The following is a 20624-nucleotide window of genomic DNA, read 5'->3' as shown; positions in this document are numbered from 1 at the left end:
GGATTTGTCCAAAATCTGGTGATAACATATTGATGCTTGTCTTGAAAGTATTATTCATGAAAAGTCTTTGCTATATGATTCAGTTGTTTAGTCATTATCTTTACCATTGCTTTGAATCACTTCATTCATCTCATGTGCTTTACAATAGTATTGATTAAGATCATGTTGGTAGCATGTCACTTAAGAAATTATCCTTGTTATCGTTTACCTACTCGAGGGCGAGTAGGAACTAAGCTTGGGGATGCTTGATACGTCTCCAACGTATCTATAATTTCTTATGTTCCATGCTAGTTTTATGACATTACCTACATGTTTTGTTCACACTTTATATCGTTTTGATGCATTTTCCGGAACTAACCTATTAACGAGATGCCGAAGTGCCGGTTCTCGTTTTCTGCTGTTTTTGGTTTCGAGAAATCCTACAAAGGAAATATTCTCGGAATTGGACGAAATCAACGCCCAGGGTCTTATATTTCACGGAAGCTTCCAGAGAGCCAGAGAGGGACTAGAGGGGAGCCCTGGGGGCCCCACCCCACCTGGCGGCGCGGCCAAGGGGGGGCGCCCCCCTATGGTGTGGCTCCACCAGGACTCCCTCGAGGCTGCCCTTCCGCCTATATAAAGCCTCCGTCGCGAAAACCCTAAAATAAGAAGCCACGAGACGAGAAAAGTTACGCAGCCGCCGCCATCGCGAAGCCAAGTTCGGGGGACATAAGTCTCTGTTCCGGCACGCCGCCGGGACGGGGAAGTGCCCCCGGAAGGCATCTCCATCGACATCACCGCCATCTTCATCGCCGCTGCTTGTCTCCTATGATGAGGAGGGAGTAGTTCTCCCTCGAGGCTAAGGGCTTTACCGGTAGCTATGTGGTTAATCTCTCTCCCATGTACCTCAATACAATGATCTCATGAGCTGCTTTACATGATTGAGATCCATATGATGAGCTTTGTATCACTATTAATCTCCTCCATGATGTAAAGGTGACAGTGTGTGCATCATGTAGTACTTGGCGTAGGTTATGATTGTAATCTCTTGTAGATTATGGAGTTAACTATTACTATGATAGTATTGATGTGATCTATTCCCCCTTTCATAGCTTAAAGGTGACAATGTGTATGCTATGTTAGTACTCGGTCTAAATTGCAACGGTCTATTATGCACTCTAGAGGTTACTTAAATATGAATTCCGAATGTTGTGGAGCTTGTTTACTCCGGCTTGAGGGAGCTCTTGTAGCCCTACACAATGAATGGTGTTTGTTATCCAACAAGAGAGTGTAGAAAGTAGCGTTTATTTATTCAGTTATGTGATCAATGTTGAGAGTGTCCACTAGTGAAAGTATGATCCCTAGGCCTTGTTTCCACATACTGCAAACATCGCTTGTTTACTGTTTTACTGCATCTTTACTTCCTGCAATATTACCACCATCTATACCACCTGTGTTTTACTATCTCTTCGCCGAACTAGTGCACCTATACATCTGACAAGTGTATTAGGTGTGTTGGGGACACAAGAGAATTCTTGTATTAGGTGTGTTGGGGACACAAGAGACTTCTTGCACCAATTATTATTTCCTATGCACCTTTATTTGTGATTTCTCTTTACTTGTTTCAAGTTGAGTTATATGAGGAAGTTGTTTACTAGAATGTCTTGTGTGAATTAATAAATGTGATGCTTCTTGTCCGTATTTTATTTATCGACTCTTCACTCCATAAACATGTGGTCTTGTTTATTGAGTTCGGTTTCGCTTGGGGACAAGCGAGGTCTAAGCTTGGGGGAGTTGATACGTCCATTTTGCATCACTATTTTATATCATAATTTATCGTTATTCATTGATATATTTCATATTTAGAGATGATACTTATGTTATTTCACCTATTTTGCATGTTTCATGATTATTGGAGAATCACTCACCGAAGTCAGGATTCTGCTGGAAAAAGCACCATCAGGATACAATATTTCTGAAGATCAACAATTGACGGAAAAAATACCGAAGCTCCTATTTTTCCAAATGACGGAGCCAGCCAGAAGGAGAGGCCGAGGAGGGCCACCATGCCCCCCCCCATAGGCCGGCGCGGCCACCAGGCCTGGCGCGCCGCCATGTGGGGAGGGGGCCCACGACCCCCCTCGGCCGTCTCCCTTTTGCGTACTTCATCTCCAGAGAACCCTAAGGCGAGGAGAGGCATCGAAAATAGACAGAGCCGCCTCTGCGGGGCGGAGAAACACCTGAGAGAAACGAGCTCTTCGGCAGGCTGAAATCTGCCGGGGAAATTCCCTCACGGAGGGGGAAATCGTCGCCATCGTCACCGTCATCGAGCTGGACTTCATTGGGATCATCATCACCATCATCTCCACCGCCGACACCATCATCTCCACCGCTGCACCTCGTCTCCGCTGTAACATATAGGGTTGAATCTTGATTATTTCATAAGGGAAACTCTCCCGGTATTGATTACTCCTTGTTATTGATGCTACTGAGTGAAACCATTGAACCAAGGTTTATGTTCAGATTGTTATTCATCATCATATCACCTCTGATCATGTTCCATATGATGTCTTGTGAGTAGTTCGTTTAGTTCTTGAGGACATGGGTGAAGTCTAAATGTTAGTAGTGAACTATGTTGAGTAATATTTAATGGTTTGGTATTTAAGTTGTGGTGTTATTCTTCTAGTGGTGTCATGTGAACGTCGACTACATGATACTTCATCTTTATGGGCCTAGGGGAATGCATCTTGTATTCGTTTGCTAATTGTGGGGTTGCCGGAGTGACAACGAACTCGAACCCCGTTGGTATATCGATGCATGAGGGATAGCGGGATCTCGAGTTTAAGGTCTGTGGTTAGATTTATCTTAATTACTTTCTTGTATTTGCGGATGCTTGCAAGGGGTTTAATCACAAGTATGTATTAGTCCTAGGAAGGGCGGTGCATTAGCATAGGTTCACCCACACAATACTTATCAAAACAATGAAGATTAATCAACTATATGAAGCGAAAGCACTAGACTAAATTCCCGTGTGTACTCAAGAACGTTTGGTCATCGTAAGTAAACAAACCGGCTTGTCCTTTGTGCTAAAAAGGATTGGGCCACTCTTTGCAATTATTACTCTCGCATTTTACTTACTTGTACTTTATTTATCTGCTATATCAAAACCCTGAAAACTTGTCTGTGAGCATTTACAGTGAATCCTTCATTGAAACTGCTTGTCAACACCTTCTGCTACTCGTTGGGTTCGACACTCTTATTTATCGAAAGCACTACGATACAACCCCTATACTTGTGGGTCATCAAGACTATTTTCTGGCGCCGTTGCCGGGGAGTGAAGCGCTATTGGTAAGTGGAATTGGTAAGAAAAACTTTTACTGTACGTACTGTTTTTATTTATACGTTTGTGGGATAATTCATGAACTACATCCGAATATATTTTTTCAGTTCTTTTAAGACTCATAGATATAGTTTTGAATTTTTTGAACTAACCAGGAGCACTGGCTCGGGAGCACGAAATCTGCGTTTAGGTAATAAACCCTAAACTAATAAACTAGAGTATACAAGTAAATACACACGAGAAGGCAAGGAATCTTTAGTTTTCTTTGTAGCGAAGCAAAGCTCGAGACAGAGTCCCAGGCAGCAAAGCCACCGCCGCGTCTCCCGGCCCCATCTATCCCCATCCACGTGTCCGTACGGACGGTCCAGATCCTTAGTGGAGCAGGTGGTCGGCCTACGGCCTACGCCCAGATAACACGGCCGTCGCCATCGACTCCTCTTCCTCTTCCTCCCATCTTGCCGTCGCTACTCAGATCGACAAACCCCACGCGCGTCCTCCACTCGATCAAGCAACCCCACTCCACCTTACCGATCGATCGGGACCCCGGCGGCGCCATGTCGATGCTGGACGCCTTCTTCGGCAAGGGCGGGGGCGGCGGCGCCTTCCGCGGCGCCAAGTGGTACGGTCTTCCCTCGGAATCTTGGCCGGTGACACGAGTTCTTGGTTTCTCAATTGGTCTAAATTCCGCGACTTTCTTCTGATTCGGTTCGTTTCTTGACGCGCCAGCAAGACGCTGCTCAAGCTGTCCATCCCGCGGATAAAGCTGCTGCGGAACCGGAGGGAGCTGCAGCTGCGCCAGATGCGCCGGGACATCGCCAAGCTCCTCGAGGCCGGCCAGGAGGCCACCGCCAGAATCAGGGTAAAGGGGACTCTAGTTTAGGGTTGTACCGGGGTCTTGGATTCCATGAGCGATGGTTTAATTGCGTTAATGCGGTCGCAGGTGGAGCACATCATCCGGGAGGAGAACATGATGGCGGCGCAGGAGATCCTTGAGCTCTTCTGCGAGCTCGTCTCCGTCCGCCTGCCCATCATCGAGGCGCAAAAGTTTGTAACCTGTCCTGCTCTCCCAGTCTCTCTTGTTCAGTAACCATGTGTAGGCTAATGCTTAGTGTTCTTTGGTTTATGCAATCGTTTTTGTTACATACAACCTCGACTAGGCATGTCAAAATCCAGTGAAGTGTGCTGGTGCAGTGGAGCTGCTGTCCTGGCTGGCTTGAGCTGATTAGTACAGTACTAATTTATGGCTAATGCCCTGTGGCACTTGATAGGTTAAGTTCATCTCTTTAGTCCGATAGTAGCCGCAATCTGTTGTTAGTGCTCAGTTGCATTTGCAGTTGGACTGCCATGTCATGAAAGACATCTGTATTCAACTTAAAACATTGCTTTCTTTCATGTGTGTAAGTGTTCATCTATTTCCAAACATGTTACTTAGCCTCTCAAATATAGTATATCAGTTCTTTATTCTGTAATATAGAACAACTTTTCTACATGTAATTTGAAAGGATGCATACGTATGCCCCTAAGCATCAGATTGTTGCCTCCTTTTGACCTTCCCCAAAGAGTGGCACTAAATTATCCTTCTAAATCCTTAGTCAATTCTTTGTTGAAGTGTATCTTCTCAAACGTGGTGGTTAATGGTTACACAATTTCTGTTGGCTTTTGCAGCTAAATTATTGGTGCTGACCTTTTAAATTTCTCTGCCTGCTTCAGGGAGTGCCCTATAGATCTCAAGGAGGCGATATCCAGCATCTGTTTTGCTGCTCCAAGATGTTCAGATTTGCCTGAACTGATCCAAGTCCAGATGATGTTTGCCACAAAGTATGGGAAAGAATTTGTTGCTGCAGCTGCAGAGCTTATGCCTGATTGTGGGGTCAACCGGCAGGTCATGTGCCAACTTCCATCAAAAGTATTTTAGTTATGCTATACCTAACGATTAGAAGGATGCTGAAACGATCTGAATCAATGCCTCTGCAGATAATTGAACTGCTTTCTATCCGTCCTCCTCCGGTTGAAGTGAAGATGAAACTCCTGAAGGAGATTGCTGAGGAGCACGAGATCGATTGGGATCCTTCAGAAACAGAGACAGAATATCTTAAACCCCATGAAGATCTGTTGGTAAGTGTTTGCTTAACAGAAAATAAGGTTAGTTCATTATTTTTAATCTCACCTCGTAAATGTTTCCTTCCATTAGAATGGACCTACCTACTTCAGTGGCTCAACGCTTCCTCTTCCAAAGGAGAAACATGAGGAGACAGTAGCTACAAGTGCTGCGGTCCAATCTAATGAAGACGATGAGTCTGATGGCGGTTTTGATGAGCTGGATTTGCCTGAAGTTCCAAAAGCAGTAATTCGCCCGGTTTCTGATACTCCATCAACCCCAGATATTGGTCCACATGTGCAAAGCTCCCAGTCGGCTCCTCATGAATTCTCAAACCCGTCTGCTCATGAATTCTCAAACCCGTCTGCTCATGAATTCTCAAACCCGTCTGCTCATGAATTCTCAACCCCGTCTGCTCATGAATTCTCAAACCCGTCCGACTTGGAAGAGAATCCAACAGCTGATGCTACCTTCTATAATAACCTGAAAAGTTCACAGCCCCCTGTTTCAGCACCATTTGCTCAGCCAAGTATGCCAGCTCTCCCAAATGAAAAGAAGCAATTTGTTCCTTTTGCCTCTCCCCCACCATTTGCTTCTGCTTCTTCAATGGAGAGCAATGACTCGATTCCCTTAAATTCTCCAACACCTGCATTGAAGCCAACAGAGCCAGAATTCTACACAAGGACAATTGATGAAGTGGTGACCCCTCCCCAAACACTTAACGATTTTAACATGTTCTCGAAGCATTCAGAGCAGGTGCACTCGGCATCTCCCAAAGAGAGCAGGCAAAATATTGATTTGGATGACGTGCTTTCAGCTGCCCAAACTGCTGCTGATTCAGCAGAGCGAGCTGCATCGGCAGCCCGTGCTGCAGCAAACCTTGCGCAACTGCGTATTGCCGATCTAAAGAAGAACAGTAGGGCTTATGAGAACTACAACGATGGTAGCGACAAGGAAAGTCATCATCAAACTGAGGTGACACAGAAACCAGCATTTGATCATCAGGACTCCTTTTCCAATGACATGCAGGGTTATGCACCTTCTCATGTGCCTCAGAGATCGCCATCGTTGGAGGACGATCCATTCTCCTACCCCAACCTTTTCTCATCGAAGCCTTGAGTGCTAGTTGTCTGCATATTAGCTCTCCCGCATAGTTTGATGTCTTGGGTGTGATGTCTGTGAAGCCTTGTTTGGACCCTTAGTGTTTGGCTATTTTCTCGGAAATTTCTGTGTATGCTGAGTTGATGCGGAAAAAGGAGGCACCAGCAGTTTTACTAGGTTAATGCCATTTCTTGTTCACTGTCTGTAAATTGTAAATGCTTGGTTGTTGTATGGAATTTCGGAGATCTCAGACCTCTACAGGAAATAAAATCTGAACACAAGTGAATGTGTTTTAAGATCTTTTTTTTTATCTTTTAAGTTAATGTCATGATTGAACATGGTGGGAGTGATGTACGTAGGTCATTATTTCAACTTTCTTTTTTGCAATGCTGAAAAACGAGAGAAAGCTACCTATTGACCGTTGACGTCCATTAGTCTAAGAGAGGGAAAAGCATATATGGAGAGTGAACTGAAGCCTGATCGGCTGCATGTGGTAGTTACAGTGGTACGTAGTACATGGCACAAAGTCCTGCAGCCTTTTAAGCGGGGTTCAGGACAAAGCACGATGGACATGCAGGCGTAACAGAAATATATGCTGCTGCTGTTCGAAATCTGAAGGAACTATCCTCCTACCAAGATGGCTATAAATTTTACTAGAGCTGCAGGGCAGCAGCTTCACAGATCCAGAATGGACAAGTTCTATTGTAGCCAGTTTCGTGGTGCTTGCCAGGCACTGAAAATGAGAATTGGAGGAAAACAAACCGGTCTTGAAAGGTGAACAATCGTTTGTCGCAGATCCAGCTTGTCTTCCTCCAATATCTCACTTTCGGTCGATTGCCTGGCGTCTGCAGCCTAGAGAGAACCATTAGACCGGGTTAGCTAGGAATAGACATGCGCCGCTCAAAGATAGGATTAGAGGGAACTGAATCATCCATCGGAAAGACAGAACGATGGTTCAGTTTCTTCTAATATCTCACCTTGACTGGTCCATCTGGGAACCATGCAGAGCTAGGTACCACAGAAACAAGTGCAGTCGTCCAATGTGAGAATTGGAGGAGATCAAACTGAGGCAGATATAATTAAACTTGAGTAGCTTTCTCAAGAACCAGACTTATTTTGTCAAAAAGAATCAAGAAAACATACTTCTAGGGGAGCATCTCACAAAACCACACTTTATATGACAGAATATTTCTCTAAACCACACTCTGTAGGTTAAATTACAAGGCGTGTGCTCTTGTGAAATGTTCTGTCTGCAAAAGTGTGGTTTTGTAAATACATTCCTCAAGTGGGGTTCTCGATAGTTTTGACAAAGAAGGTGTGGTTTTGAGAAATTGACTCAGTAAACTGTCTTATGGCCTAGTTTGTTTTCCTCCAATATCTTACCTTGGACGAATTGCTTGATCCTGAGTTGCTAACCAACTGTTAGTGAAGCAGAGGCAACATGCCAGTCTCTTGTGATCCCTCGCTTCCAACTGATGCAGTCTTGTCAAAGCTTATAGCATGCACCATGTTCTCAATCCTCAAGGTGGATTAGTTCAGGAGTGGGAAAGGGGAATCAATTCAGTTGGCAGTAGTGAATAAAACAAAACTTAAGATAATATCCAGGGCTAGAAAAGACCAGACAACATTGTTGAATCACTGTTCATTAGAACTTGCATGATGTTCTTCTGGTTATAATATTCATTGTCTCACCATATTCATTGTATTGGTAGTCGGTAAAATAAGATCAAGATTATGGTAAAGTTATTATTAGCTGTTTTTGCCTAAAGCTACAATTGCTTGATGAGAATCTGATCTATAGCCACTCAATCGGAATTAACTAACTTGAAAATCGCCAAAAACTTGCAATGGAGAATAAATAAAATAGGAACATGGCTACTGGTTTTGGCCGTGACTAGTGATACAACATTATCATCACAGAGAGAATAGACAAGCTGGTGGTGTTGGCTGACATGTCAGTGTGGTCTCTGTGATCTGGATATGTCAGATTGATCTAAAAAGATTCTACCCCAGAAATGAACTACTTCATCCGTCCCGTGAAACATATCTTAACTTTATTTAAATTTGGATGTAGTATATATTATCGGGCACTTCGCCAGAGCTACTGATCTCAGACCACACATTTCAAGACCAATCACTTGATGCTTCTTGTTCACCCTTCCTATTTCCCCTTGCTGGCTACTGCATTTTCACTTGATGTTTCTTCCTGTTCACCATTCTCATTCTTCACTGCCGCCCTCTCTGATTCAAGAACCGAAAAGAATGACTACTAACAGAATGAAACATGTGATAGGCTGGTTTTGTACTAAGTTGATTAGAAAGTATCATTAACATCTGCAATACCAAATCTACATAGTTAGATCTATATTTTCATATAGTATTGGAGTGGTTGCTAGTCTTTTCTAAAAATCTGGTCAGACTTCAATTTTATGACTTTGAAACAAACTATAAGTCTTGTTTTCAGGGATGGAGGAAGTAATTATTTGGCATGTATGCGCAAAATGATGGCGTCAACCAGCCTTTTTCCTAATTCAAAAACGTGAATCAGATTTAAGATCCATCATCAATAAACTGGTTGTTTATTTTGTTGAGATCTTTTAAGTTAGACTTCATATTTGTATGTTTGGACAATTATTTTCCGTACTCAAAGTGACGTGACGGTACTTGTAGAAGTTCCTACCATATTTGTGCCAAAATTAACATGTCACAATTCTTACAAAATAAGTTGTCAACCTCGTCAGGATACTTTCCACTGTCGAAGGTGAAGTTCTTTGGTTGGTTGCTGTTCAATAGGCCCGTATCCAGTTCCGGACGGCGCTGCTGCGGAAGAACATCAGGTCTGCCGCTGAAGCAGTTTGCCCCATACGTCAAGCTCCCTTGGAAACAGCCAACCACATCTCCCTTGGAAACTTTGCACCGGCGAAGGTGAAGTTCTCGCTTGGTTCTTGTTCAAGGCCCGTATCCAGTTCCGGTCGGCGCTGCTGCGGGAGAACATCCTGTCTGCCGCAGAAGGCTGAAGCAATCTGCTCCATACGTCAAGCTCCCTTGGAAACGACTAAGCAGTATGCACATATCTTCCTCGAGTGTCAGTTCGTTTGACTACGGTTCTTGGGACGCGGTTGGCTTCCAGTTCCTTGACGACGCCGATATCCGGCTTCTTCATGAGTACGGGGCGCCTGCCACGGTGCCCGACTCTGCGATGACCTTCACCCTCTACATGTGCCGTGAAGCAGGGACGAAGCCAGAAAAATATGCCACTGGGGTCAAGCACATAGTCACTCTATTTAACTGAGGTGATATTCTATAAATAATGATTAGCTAGTGCTAATTAGTGAAGGATTTGTAGTTTTCATTGAGGTCAGCTGACCCCAGCGCCTATGAAGGAGCTCCGTCCCTGCCGTGAAGAGGCTCGTTTTTTGGCGTGCTCGGCTGCCGGGTGATCAAGAACTTGCCGAGACAGCGTGGCTACGCTGCCTCACCGAGGACACAACCTGACGTCCTTTGCACATACCTATAGTGGAATCTAGTTTTGAAGAGCTTGTCGATAGAAAGCTAGGGGTGAAAACGGATGTGAACCAGTTTAGGCTACAAGACATTTTTCATAGAGGGAAACGCACCGGTGGCCACCAAACTTTTTCGAGATGAGCACATTGGTCACCCAAGTCTCAGAATGTGAAAACCAGTCACTAGACTCTCATTTGGTGAGCGATTTGGTCACGAACCGGCCGAGGTCCGTTTTTTCTGTCCACGTGGCATTTTTTTTCCTTCCTTGCAATCGTTTCCAAGATCGAGAGACAGAGCAAGCGAGGGAGGAATCCCTATCAGTGATGACAACGGAAAGGAGGCCAATCGATCGGCTTGAGATCGACACGCCGTTGGGCTTTGCTTGCCGTTCAAGTGTTCGCGTCCTTATAATGATGGGCACGCGAGTACTATGGCGCGCACGCCACCGAACCCGGTGGTGGCCAAACAGGATCGAGACGTACGACGCATGTCGACCGGCATGGATGATCTTCCCGAGGAGATGCTCGCGCACGTCGTCCGCCGCCTCCCGCCACGGAGCCTCGCCGTGTGCCGGAGCGTCTGCAAGTACTGGCGCGCCGTCGTCGACACCCGCCGGCTGCTGCACGCCGTCGCGCACCTCGTGCCGCGGTCCCTGCGCGGCATCTTCGTCAACCACATCGGGAAGGAGACGCACAGCTTCTTCTCCCGCGGCGGCGGCACCGGCGCCTCGTCGGTCGACCACGCCCTCTCCTTCCTGCCCCGCCGGCGGATGTGCCACACCTCGCGAGTCCTGGACCACCGCAACGGGCTCCTCATCTACCAAAACGGGACCAACCTATTCCTGTGCAATCCGGCGACACGGCGGTGCGCAGCACTGCCGCCGCCGCCGCCGACGCCTACCGATCATCAGCGCTTCTACCGCCACCGACTGTACCTTATGTTCGACCCGACCGTTTCGCTGCACTACGACGTGCTCTACTTCCCTGAGGTGCCCGAAAAGCCAAAGCCATATCCCGAACGTCGCAATGGACGGTCGGCCATCCTGATCCGTTACAGCTACGACAACCTGCCGCCGCCTGTAAGAGAAGCTTACGAGCGTGACGTCAAAAGGGTGGGCTCAATGGAATGGCCGCCGCTCTCGTATGGGGTGCAAGTCTACTCGTCAAGAACCGGCCAGTGGGAGGAAACACGGTTTATCCGACAAGGCGATACTTCAGCAGCACTTACCGTGTTGAACGTCTGGTCCGATCCGCCGGCACCATCGTCTAACCACGACATGCTTCGCTGCCACGCCGTGTGCTGGCGGGGAGCGTTTTATGTCCATTGTCGCGGTGGGTTCGTCATGAGGTAGGGAAAAATATAGCATATGCTTGTTAATTCTTGTCTTGCTCCTTTGTGCTGTTGTTTTGTTTTCTTTTTTGACTCTTAATGGCCTCCTTGTATGAGGTTGGATCCTCCACCTTTCCTATATCATCTACATCCTCACTCATGTGGGTGATATAATCATCTGAGATGGCTTTTCTTCTTTCTCGATTTGATCTTCTCACAGGCGATGGTGGTGGAGGGGCATCATTATTATGAGGATCTTCTTCATTATTCGACTGGTGATTTTCTTCACCTTCTGGATTTCCGTTATCATTAGTTTCAGGATCACCATCAGGTTGAGGACCAGAACTGTGAGGTTTAGTCTCAACATGAGAAGTGATTCTCCTCTGCATCGGTAGAACGACCTCTTGGATAATCGGGGATGGAGCACACACCCGCTTTTCCTCAAGATCGATCTTCCTTATTTCAGTAACTTCATTATCCTCAAAAAATACCGCTTGCCGGGTCTCCACGTACTTAGTGGTATGACGGGGCAATAGAAACGGTATCCCTTTCCCCTGTGCGGGTATCCGACGAAGAAACAACTAACCATTTTCGGATCTAACTTCTTAAGTTGTGGATTGAAAATTCTAGCTTCAGCAGGACAGCCCCACACACGTAAATAGTTCAAGCTCGGTTTCTTTCCCGTACACATCTCATGAGGTGTGTTCGGTGCTGACTTAGTGGGAGCAAGATTTAAAATATGTGCAGCCGTATTCAATGCCTCCATCCATAGGCTTACTGGAAAACTTGCATGTAAGGGTATATTGCCCCTATGTGTGGTTTTGGTAATTAGTGACAACCCCTATGGACTAATGTTTTTATTGAGTCTAAATCTTGAGTGTTTGATTCCAAGTGAAGAATTCAAGTTATGGCTCTAAGTCGGTGTCATGATAGTCTCATAAGTTGATCTATGGTTTACTAAGATTTAGAGCATGCAAACAAATGAATAATTCTATATACACCTCAAGATAGTATGATAGAGCATGAGAAGATACAAGGTTGACCAATACAAAGAGTGAAGAATAGATTCAAGTTTGGTCAACACATGAAGCATGAAGAATGTGCCACGAGAAGTCATGTGGTATGGTAAGCCGTGTCAATTATGCTTTATGAACTAACCCATCATATATGTTCCCTTGTGTTGTCTATGTGGGTTAGGTATCTTTTCATGGGCATGCATCAAAAGTGATATCTCATATAGCCCATGAGAGGATGACGTCAAGTGGTGATTGTCATCAAGGTTGAGTTGGGAAAGTTCAAGTTGAGCATCTCAAGAGGATCATATGCTTGAAGATTGCCGTCCATTTCGTGATAATGGACATGTGAAGATGTGCATCAATGAAGCTTTCCCATCATGGTGTATGGGGGAGCATTTGTGAGTCTTCACGAAGCAACAATGATCAAGTGATGCATTCCGGCTTGAGTGGAGCTTGAAGAGTTATCATCAAGATCAAGCGGGATGCGCAAGGCAAAGGTATTGCCTTGCTAGGTTTTCCTTTTACCGGTATCAAGGTGGTTGTTGGGAGACCGGGTTATAGGATACATAGCCGCACTATCAAGAAGGGCTTTCGGTTGGGTAACTTGATCACATCGTCTTAGGGAGCTCAACCCTTTGCATGTTTTGCATTCCATAAATCTTGTTGCTTCTTGGTGTTTCTCTATGTGAGGTTCTTGATCTTGTTTCTAGCTTTACAACAAGCCCAAGTTCATCGAAAACGGAATTCGTATGCATCTTCTATTGCGTTTTTCATTGTTGGAGGTTTTACCGGTGTCTCTTTTATAGATAGGTCAAAACCTTTTATATTATGTTTCTTACTCAATAGTTGGACTATGATGTTTCTATTCATAATGTTGTAGGGCTCGTTGTCGTGATTCCAACGAGCCCAAGATCATCGAAATCGGAGTCCGGATGTAAAAATTATTGCAGTTTCGGTACACAGCCCGGTCCACCGAGTGCTGTTACCGGGTAGGTCGGTAGCTAGCTCGGTACCACCGAGTGCTGCTACCGGGTGGCTCGATTCTGCCTCTAAACGGTCATATTTTGGAGGGGCTATAAAAGGGGCTTCTTCCCCATTGTTCTTAGGTTTTTAGGCACGTTTTTGACCACCATTGTTGACCTTCTTGAGCTTGCTTCCTCTCCATTCCCTTCTATGATTCTTGCATATTCTTGGGGGATTTGAAAGAGGAGATCTAGATATACAATCTCATCCAATCCATTCCTCCTTTAAGTGAGGGGAACTCTTGGGATCTAGATCTTGGAGTCATTTGTTGATTTCCTCCATTGTTCTTCCTCTCTCATCTCATCCTAACATGTGTTGCTTGGGTGGGATTTGAGTGTGAAGGATTTGAACACCTTTGGTGTTCTTGCTTTGCACCATTGCATAGTGTTGAGCTCTCCACCACGATTAGTTCGAGTGAGAGACCGTGAGCTTTTTACTCTTGGAGGGGCTTGGTTGGTGTTCCGGGATCTCTTCAAGGAATATTGTGAAGAGGCCCGGGTGATGAGGCGGTTCCTCGGCAATGCCCACCATGAGGGGCTTAGGGTTTTAGAGAAAGGCGACGATGGAGGTTCCGGAAGCAAGGCGGTACACGACGTACCCAGGTTCACGTCCCCGCGGTGGAGGATCGCTACGTCCTGCTAGCAATCCAGTATATGAAAATACATGTACAGGGGGCCGCCATAGGCGGAGTTGTTGTATCTAGTCTAGTTCTAATCTGTAGGATGCGACGTCTTAGGCGTGTCGCCTCTACGATTTGTGTTTCTGAATATGTGTCCCTAAGGGGTGCCCCTGCCTGGCTTTATATATCAGCCAAGCTAGGGTTTACAAGAGTCCTAGTAGGATTCGTATTGGAGTTTTCTTTCCTTGTAGTCCAAGTTGATTTTCCTTGTGGGTCCAGTTTGTTGAGTCCTTGTGCTGGTCTGGCTTCATAGTTTGCACCGGGTATGGCAATGTCGAGTACCCGAAAGGTTATGCCCACATCAGTAGCCCCCGAGTGTCTGGCCGAAGTGAAGCTTCGGGCAGGGACTAGAATTGTCTTCGTCCGAATGTCTTGATCATCTGTTGGATGTTGAATCTTGTGCTTGATGTCGAGCCGAAGTTGATTTTTGTCGGGTGCGCGAAGCGCTCCCGATAGGAGTAGCCCCCGAGTCTATGGACGGGTGCTTGCAGCCGCGCATAGACTCAAGTTGTACTAGTCGAAGATCTTGATGTTGATGCCGACGTCTTCTGGTTTATTCTTCTTTGTCGACGAAGCTGCCATTTTTTTATTGGGTGCGCTAACAGCGCTCCCGATGGGAGGAGCCCCCGAGCCTGTAGATGAATATGAAATAATCATGTATAGGGTGTTAAAAAATGCTGAGACGAATACCGTAGATTTCGTCGAGTTCCAAGAATATTTAGATGCTTTCGATGATTGCGATGATTTTGATGATATCATAGATAGAGGAGCCGACGATTTGGATGATGTCATAGAGGAGTCGATGATTCAGATGATATTCCGGAGGAGTCGATAATTTGGAAGATGTCCCGATAGGACTCGATGATTCAGATGATATTCTGGAGGAGTCGATAATTTGGAAGATGTCCCGATAGGAGTCGATGATTCAGATGATATTCTGGAGGAGTCGGGATAATTTGGAAGATGTCCTGATAGGAGTCGATGATTCAGATGATATTCCGGAGGAGTCGATAATTTTATCGGGTGCGCGTTTAGCGCTCCCGATGGGAGTAGCCCCCGAGTCTAGGCACGGATGCTTGCAATCGTGTGTAGACTCAAGTCAAGCAACCCGATGTTATAATTTTCTTCAGGTGCCGTTGACACATTGTTGTTTTGTTTCAAGGGGCAATTCTTAATGCACCTTGAGCATCATTGATGCCATTGTCTGTAAGTTCATCAGAGGCAAATCTTTGAGTGATCAACTCTTGTTACAGGTTCGCTGAACCCGTAGTAATGTGCAACTTCGTTTCAACCGATGATGTATGTCTGGGCGGCAGCCTCCGAACGAATTGAATGAACTGTGCCTGCCGTTGACTCCGTCGCTCTTTAGCACTTCTGTAGTTTAAAGTACCGGCATGGGCCTTGTTTGTAAGTATGTGTATCCTTGCCATTCACAGCACTCTCATAATCTTGAGGCTTTAGCAAAAGGATATTTGTATGATATAATTCCCGTTAATTACCATCTATTGCAGCGCTCGTATTTTCAGACGCTTTTTAGATGATAACTTCAGGTAGAAAGAATCTTCAAATTTGCTTGAATTCCAGCGAACCAGCGCTCCCGTCGGGAGTAGTAAAAATAGTTGGCGATCTTCATGTCTTCTTGAGTTTCAACAAACCAGCGCTCCCGTCAGGAGTAGTAAAAGTAGTGTAAGGGGTCTTCATATTTTCTTGAATTCCAGTACTCCCGATGGGAGTAAACGCAATAGTTCGAAGATATTCCAGGAGCCCCCGAGTAATTCCAGCGCTCCCGACGGGAGCACATCGGGTCAATATTATATAATATGATATCCATTGAATATTCTAGATGATGAATCCACCGATCCGAGAGTGCATCGGGAGAAGATATATTCAGATCCGAAGAAGATAAATCCATCGAGTAATCATAGATGAAGAAGCCTTTGACCCGGGAGTTCATCGGATCATTTATATAAGATGATATCCATTGATAACCATAGATGATGAAGAAAATAAATCCACTGATTCGGGGAAAATAAATCCACCGAGTAATCATAGATGATGAAACCATTGACCTAGGATTTCATCGGGAGAAGATATATCCAGAGCCGAAGAAGATAAGTCTATCGAGTAATCAAGAGTACTGGAGGTAATTGTGCCTCCCTAAACATCGGGTGTGGCGAAAGGAAGAGGAACACTGAGTTCGACTGCATCGAAGCCAATGTGGAGGCAGGTCGCATGGTAAACGCAATCGAAGTAATCAATCAGAAATAGCTGATGTAGCGGGCGCAGTCGAAATAGTAGCGCGGCCAAAGATAATCCTTCCGACGGGCGCAGTTGAAATAGTTGCGCCACCAAAGATAGTCCATGCGGCTGGTGCAGTCGAAATAGTTGCGTCACCAAAGAAAGTCCATGCGGCGGGCGCAGTCGAAATAGTCGCGTCACCAAAGAAAGTCCATGCGGCGGGCGCAGTCGAAATAGTTGCACGGCCAAAGATAGTCCATGTGGTGGGTGTAGCTGAAATAGTTGAGCCACCAAAGATAGTCCATGCGGCGGGCCCAGTCGAAATAGTTGCGCCACCAAAGATAGTCCATGCGTGGACGCCACGCGGCACCTAACTGACGTGGCCGATGAAGAGGACACAACTAATATGACCGATCTGCGGCGGGTGAGCATCCGAATATATTGAGTCCATAATGTCGGGTCTGGGACACGCAAGCCCCCGAGCGGCAAGTGCGCGACAACGGGAGCGGTCGTCCAAGCAAAGTACTCGAAACTTTGTTCCGATCTGCAGTTATATTGCGGTGCAAAAAACTGCACGCAAATAATAGTATGAGCTAAAAAATATTTGGCAAAATAAATTTTGTAAATAGTACTTAATTGGAAATATAGCACCTGATATTTTTGATGAAGTGGAGTGGCGTTTGGCCGGAAGAAATTGATGCAGTCACGCGTCTCCTGGCGATGTCGGCTGCTTGAAAGCTGATGACGACATAGGGATCTCTGCCCTTGCCGGAGCGCGGCTGCTCCGACGGCCCCCAGAGGGATAGGCAGCGACCCGACGGCGTAAGGTGAGACTCCGAATCTTGCAATTTCTTTTTCAGAAATTGGGGAACATAAATTAGGGTTCATCCGTAATTTGGGACTAAACTGAGGCTTAAGACATGATTTCGAGGATAATCAGATTGCTTGCATGACTAATCTGAGAGCCTAACATCAACGAAAACAGCCTATAAAACATGATCATAAACATAACCAGGGTTCTACTGCTAGCATAATTAGGTCTCTGATATCATTGTTAGGTCTAAAACATAGTGTGAACCATCAGATCGTGAAAAGCATCATGTAGAACACCTATTGCACATGAAACAGAGAGATTTAGAGAGGCATTACGCATTGCCGGAGTTGCCATCGTCGCCTGCTCGTTGCAGGCGTGAAGCAGAGAGGCTGTGGGCGAGGTAGATGATCTGGAGATCCTCCTGATCCCTCCGGTCTCCAGCGGCACTGCCCTGGCACCGCCGGGGTGTAGGCTGGTCTTCCTGTCGCTTCTGTGCTTCCCTAGATCAGTAGAGCTTAAGGAGTTGTGGGGAGAGCAGAGAGCTGATCGTCAACTTCGTGAATCAGATCGCAGCCAGGCTCCCCCCCCCCTTTATATGGCGCAGGCGACAGGGGACCAAACCATCGAGTTGGTTTTGGTGCCCCTTATCAGAGCGCGTTAGATGCGTACGAGGTGGCCTCCTCCGTAACGTTATTTTGACTAGAACGTTTTTATCTATGTTTATCTCTTAAACTTGACAGGTCAACCAAAAGAAGCTAGTTTCGAAGAGCTTGTCGATAGAAAGCCAGGGGTGAAAACGGATATGAACCGGTTTAGGCTACAAGACATTTTTCATAGAGGGAAACGCACCGGTGGCCACCAAACTTTTTCGAGATGAGCACATTGGTCACCCAAGTCTCAGAATGTGAAAACCAGTCACTAGACTCTCATTTGGTGAGCGATTTGGTCACGAACCGGCCGAGGACCGGTTTTTCTGTCCACGTGGCATTTTTTTTTTCCTTCCTTGCAATCGTTTTCAAGATCGAGAGACAGAGCAAGCGAGGGAGGAATCCCTATCAGTGATGACAACGGAAAGGAGCCCAATCGATATGCTTGAGATGGACACGCCGTTGGGCTTTGCTTGCCGTTCAATTGTTCGCGTCCTTATATGATGGGCACGCGAGTACTATCGCGCGCACGCCACAGTACCCGGTGGTGGCCAAACAGGATCGAGACGTACGACGCATGTCGACCGGCATGGATGATCTTCCCGAGGAGATGCTCGCGCACGTCGCGCGCCGCCTCCCGCCACGGAGCCTCGCCGTGTGCCGGAGCGTCTGCAAGGACTGGCGCGCCGTCGTCGACACCCGCCGGCTGCTGCACGCCGTCGCGCACCTCGTGCCGCGGTCCCTGCGCGGCATCTTCGTCAACCACATCGGGAAGGAGACGCACAGCTTCTTCTCCCGTGGCGGCTCGCCGTCGCGGGTCGACCACGCCCTCTCCTTCCTGCCCCGCCGGCGGATGTGCCACACCTCGCGAGTCCTGGACCACCGCAACGGGCTCCTCATCTACCAAAACGGGACCAACCTATTCCTGTGCAATCCGGCGACACGGCGGTGCGCAGCACGGCCGCCGCCGCCGACGCCTACCGATCATCAGCGCTTCTACCGCCACCGGCTGTACCTTATGTTCGACCCGACCGTTTCGCTGCACTACGACGTGCTCTACTTCCCTGAGGTGCCCGAAAAGCCAAAGCCATATCCCGAACGTCGCAATGGACGGTCGGCCATCCTGATCCGTTACAGCTACGACAACCTGCCGCCGCCTGTAAGAGAAGCTTACGAGCGTGACGTCAACAGGGTAGGCTCAATGGAGTGGCCCCCGCTCTCGTATGGGGTGCAAGTCTACTCGTCAAGAACCGGCCAGTGGGAGGAAACACGGTTTATATCCGACAAGGCGATAGTTCAGCAGCACTTACCGTGTTGAACGTCTGGTCCGATCCGCCGGCACCATCGTCTAACCACGACATGCTTCGCTGCCACGCCGTGTGCTGGCGGGGAGCGTTTTATGTCCATTGTCGCGGTGGGTTCGTCATGAGGTAGGGAAAAATATAGCATATGCTTGTTAATTCTTGTCTTAGCTCTCCTTTGTGCTGTTGTTTTGTTTTCTTTTTTGACGATAAACATTTTTTGGCATAGGTTCTCATTGCTGGAGGAGAAATATGAAGTGATCAAGACTCCAAGATTAGATATTTCTGCGGGATCACGTACCGACGACGAGCACGAGAAACCAAGCAAGCATTTGGGGAAATCAAAGCATGGTGTCTATTACACTAGTATCCACGACTACCACCTCCGGGTGTGGATATTGCGCCAAGTATCTGAGCGATCGTGTCAAATGCCAGAATGGGAGCTCAAGTATCAGCATGATCTTAAGCCCTCTTTTCTGCGCCACCAAAGAAAAGCAGAGGTTGATAGGTCCTGGATTTTGGACCCCGTAGAGGACGAACAAAACCACGAGTGGGACTCCGACGACGATAGTATGGCTGATGCGGAAGGAGACACGGACAACAACAACAACAACAGAGGTTCCACGTTTTCCTACTCCGGCGTCGACTTCTTGGGCTACCATCCTTGGAAGGAAATTATATTCTTAGGCAACCGTTTCAGGGGATATGCTTACTACCTGGGTAGCTCCAAGTTGGAATACTTGGGGTATCTTTACCCATCAGGCTTAGGCCATTTTCCTCTCATGACTCCTACACTCGAGTCCTTCATCTATACCCCTTGCATGGATGATTTGCTTTATGATTAGAATAATTCTTCGTGAACATGTACGCCATTCAGCTAGAAAGCAGGTTATTGTGCTGATTGCTGAGCACAAGACACTACTGTGAAAGAGCTATCGTTTCATTTTGGTGGTGTTTTATTGTGCCTAGTATTATTTGAAGAAATTGTAGGTGCTGCTCAGCTGTATTGGACCAAACACTGAACTCTCAATGTCTGAAGAAATAGACACTTCCTCTGTTATGTTACTTACACTGCATACCAGTTCACTTCTCGTTTCATTTTGGTGGTGTTTTATTGTGCCTAGTATTATTTGAAAAAAATGCAGGTGCTCCTCAGCTCTATTGAACCAAACACTGAACTCTGAATTTCTGAAGAAATAGACAATTCCTCTGTTACTTACGCTGCATATCAGTTCACTTCTCGTTTCATTTTGGTGGTGTTTTATTGTGCCTAGTATTATTTGAAAAAATTGCAGGTGCTCCTCAGCTCTATTGAACCAAACACTGAACTCTGAATTTCTGAAGAAATAGACAATTCCTCTGTTACTTACGCTGCATACCAGTTCACTCCTCTTGATCAAGCTTCGTCGTCCATCTCTCATCGTATGGCTACAACCAGAAACTTGGCTTCGTGCCATCCACTCGTTCTTGGCGACATCGATCTCCCATCAGACGGCTCCGGCGCTAGTGCACGCCAATGTTCTTCTTCCGCAGGACGTTTGTTACTCTCTTTACT

At 46.5% G+C, this 20624-nt stretch overlaps 1 protein-coding gene across 1 annotated transcript; it reads left to right on the top strand.

Moving 5' to 3' along the window:
* Positions 1-3781: 3781 nt before the first annotated feature.
* On the top strand, positions 3782-6818 carry LOC124688182. Its single transcript, XM_047221901.1, has 6 exons — positions 3782-3938; positions 4046-4178; positions 4260-4363; positions 5030-5201; positions 5294-5434; positions 5511-6818. Exons 1-6 carry the CDS (start codon positions 3874-3876, stop codon positions 6534-6536), a joined length of 1641 nt encoding a protein of 546 aa, XP_047077857.1. The 5' UTR covers positions 3782-3873; the 3' UTR covers positions 6537-6818.
* Positions 6819-20624: the final 13806 nt, after the last annotated feature.

This window comes from Lolium rigidum, chromosome 1 (genome assembly GCF_022539505.1).
Source record: "Lolium rigidum isolate FL_2022 chromosome 1, APGP_CSIRO_Lrig_0.1, whole genome shotgun sequence".
NCBI lineage: Eukaryota > Viridiplantae > Streptophyta > Magnoliopsida > Poales > Poaceae > Lolium > Lolium rigidum.
The sequence above is the reverse complement of the archived record's forward strand: the minus strand, read 5'-3'. Positions and strand labels throughout refer to the sequence as shown.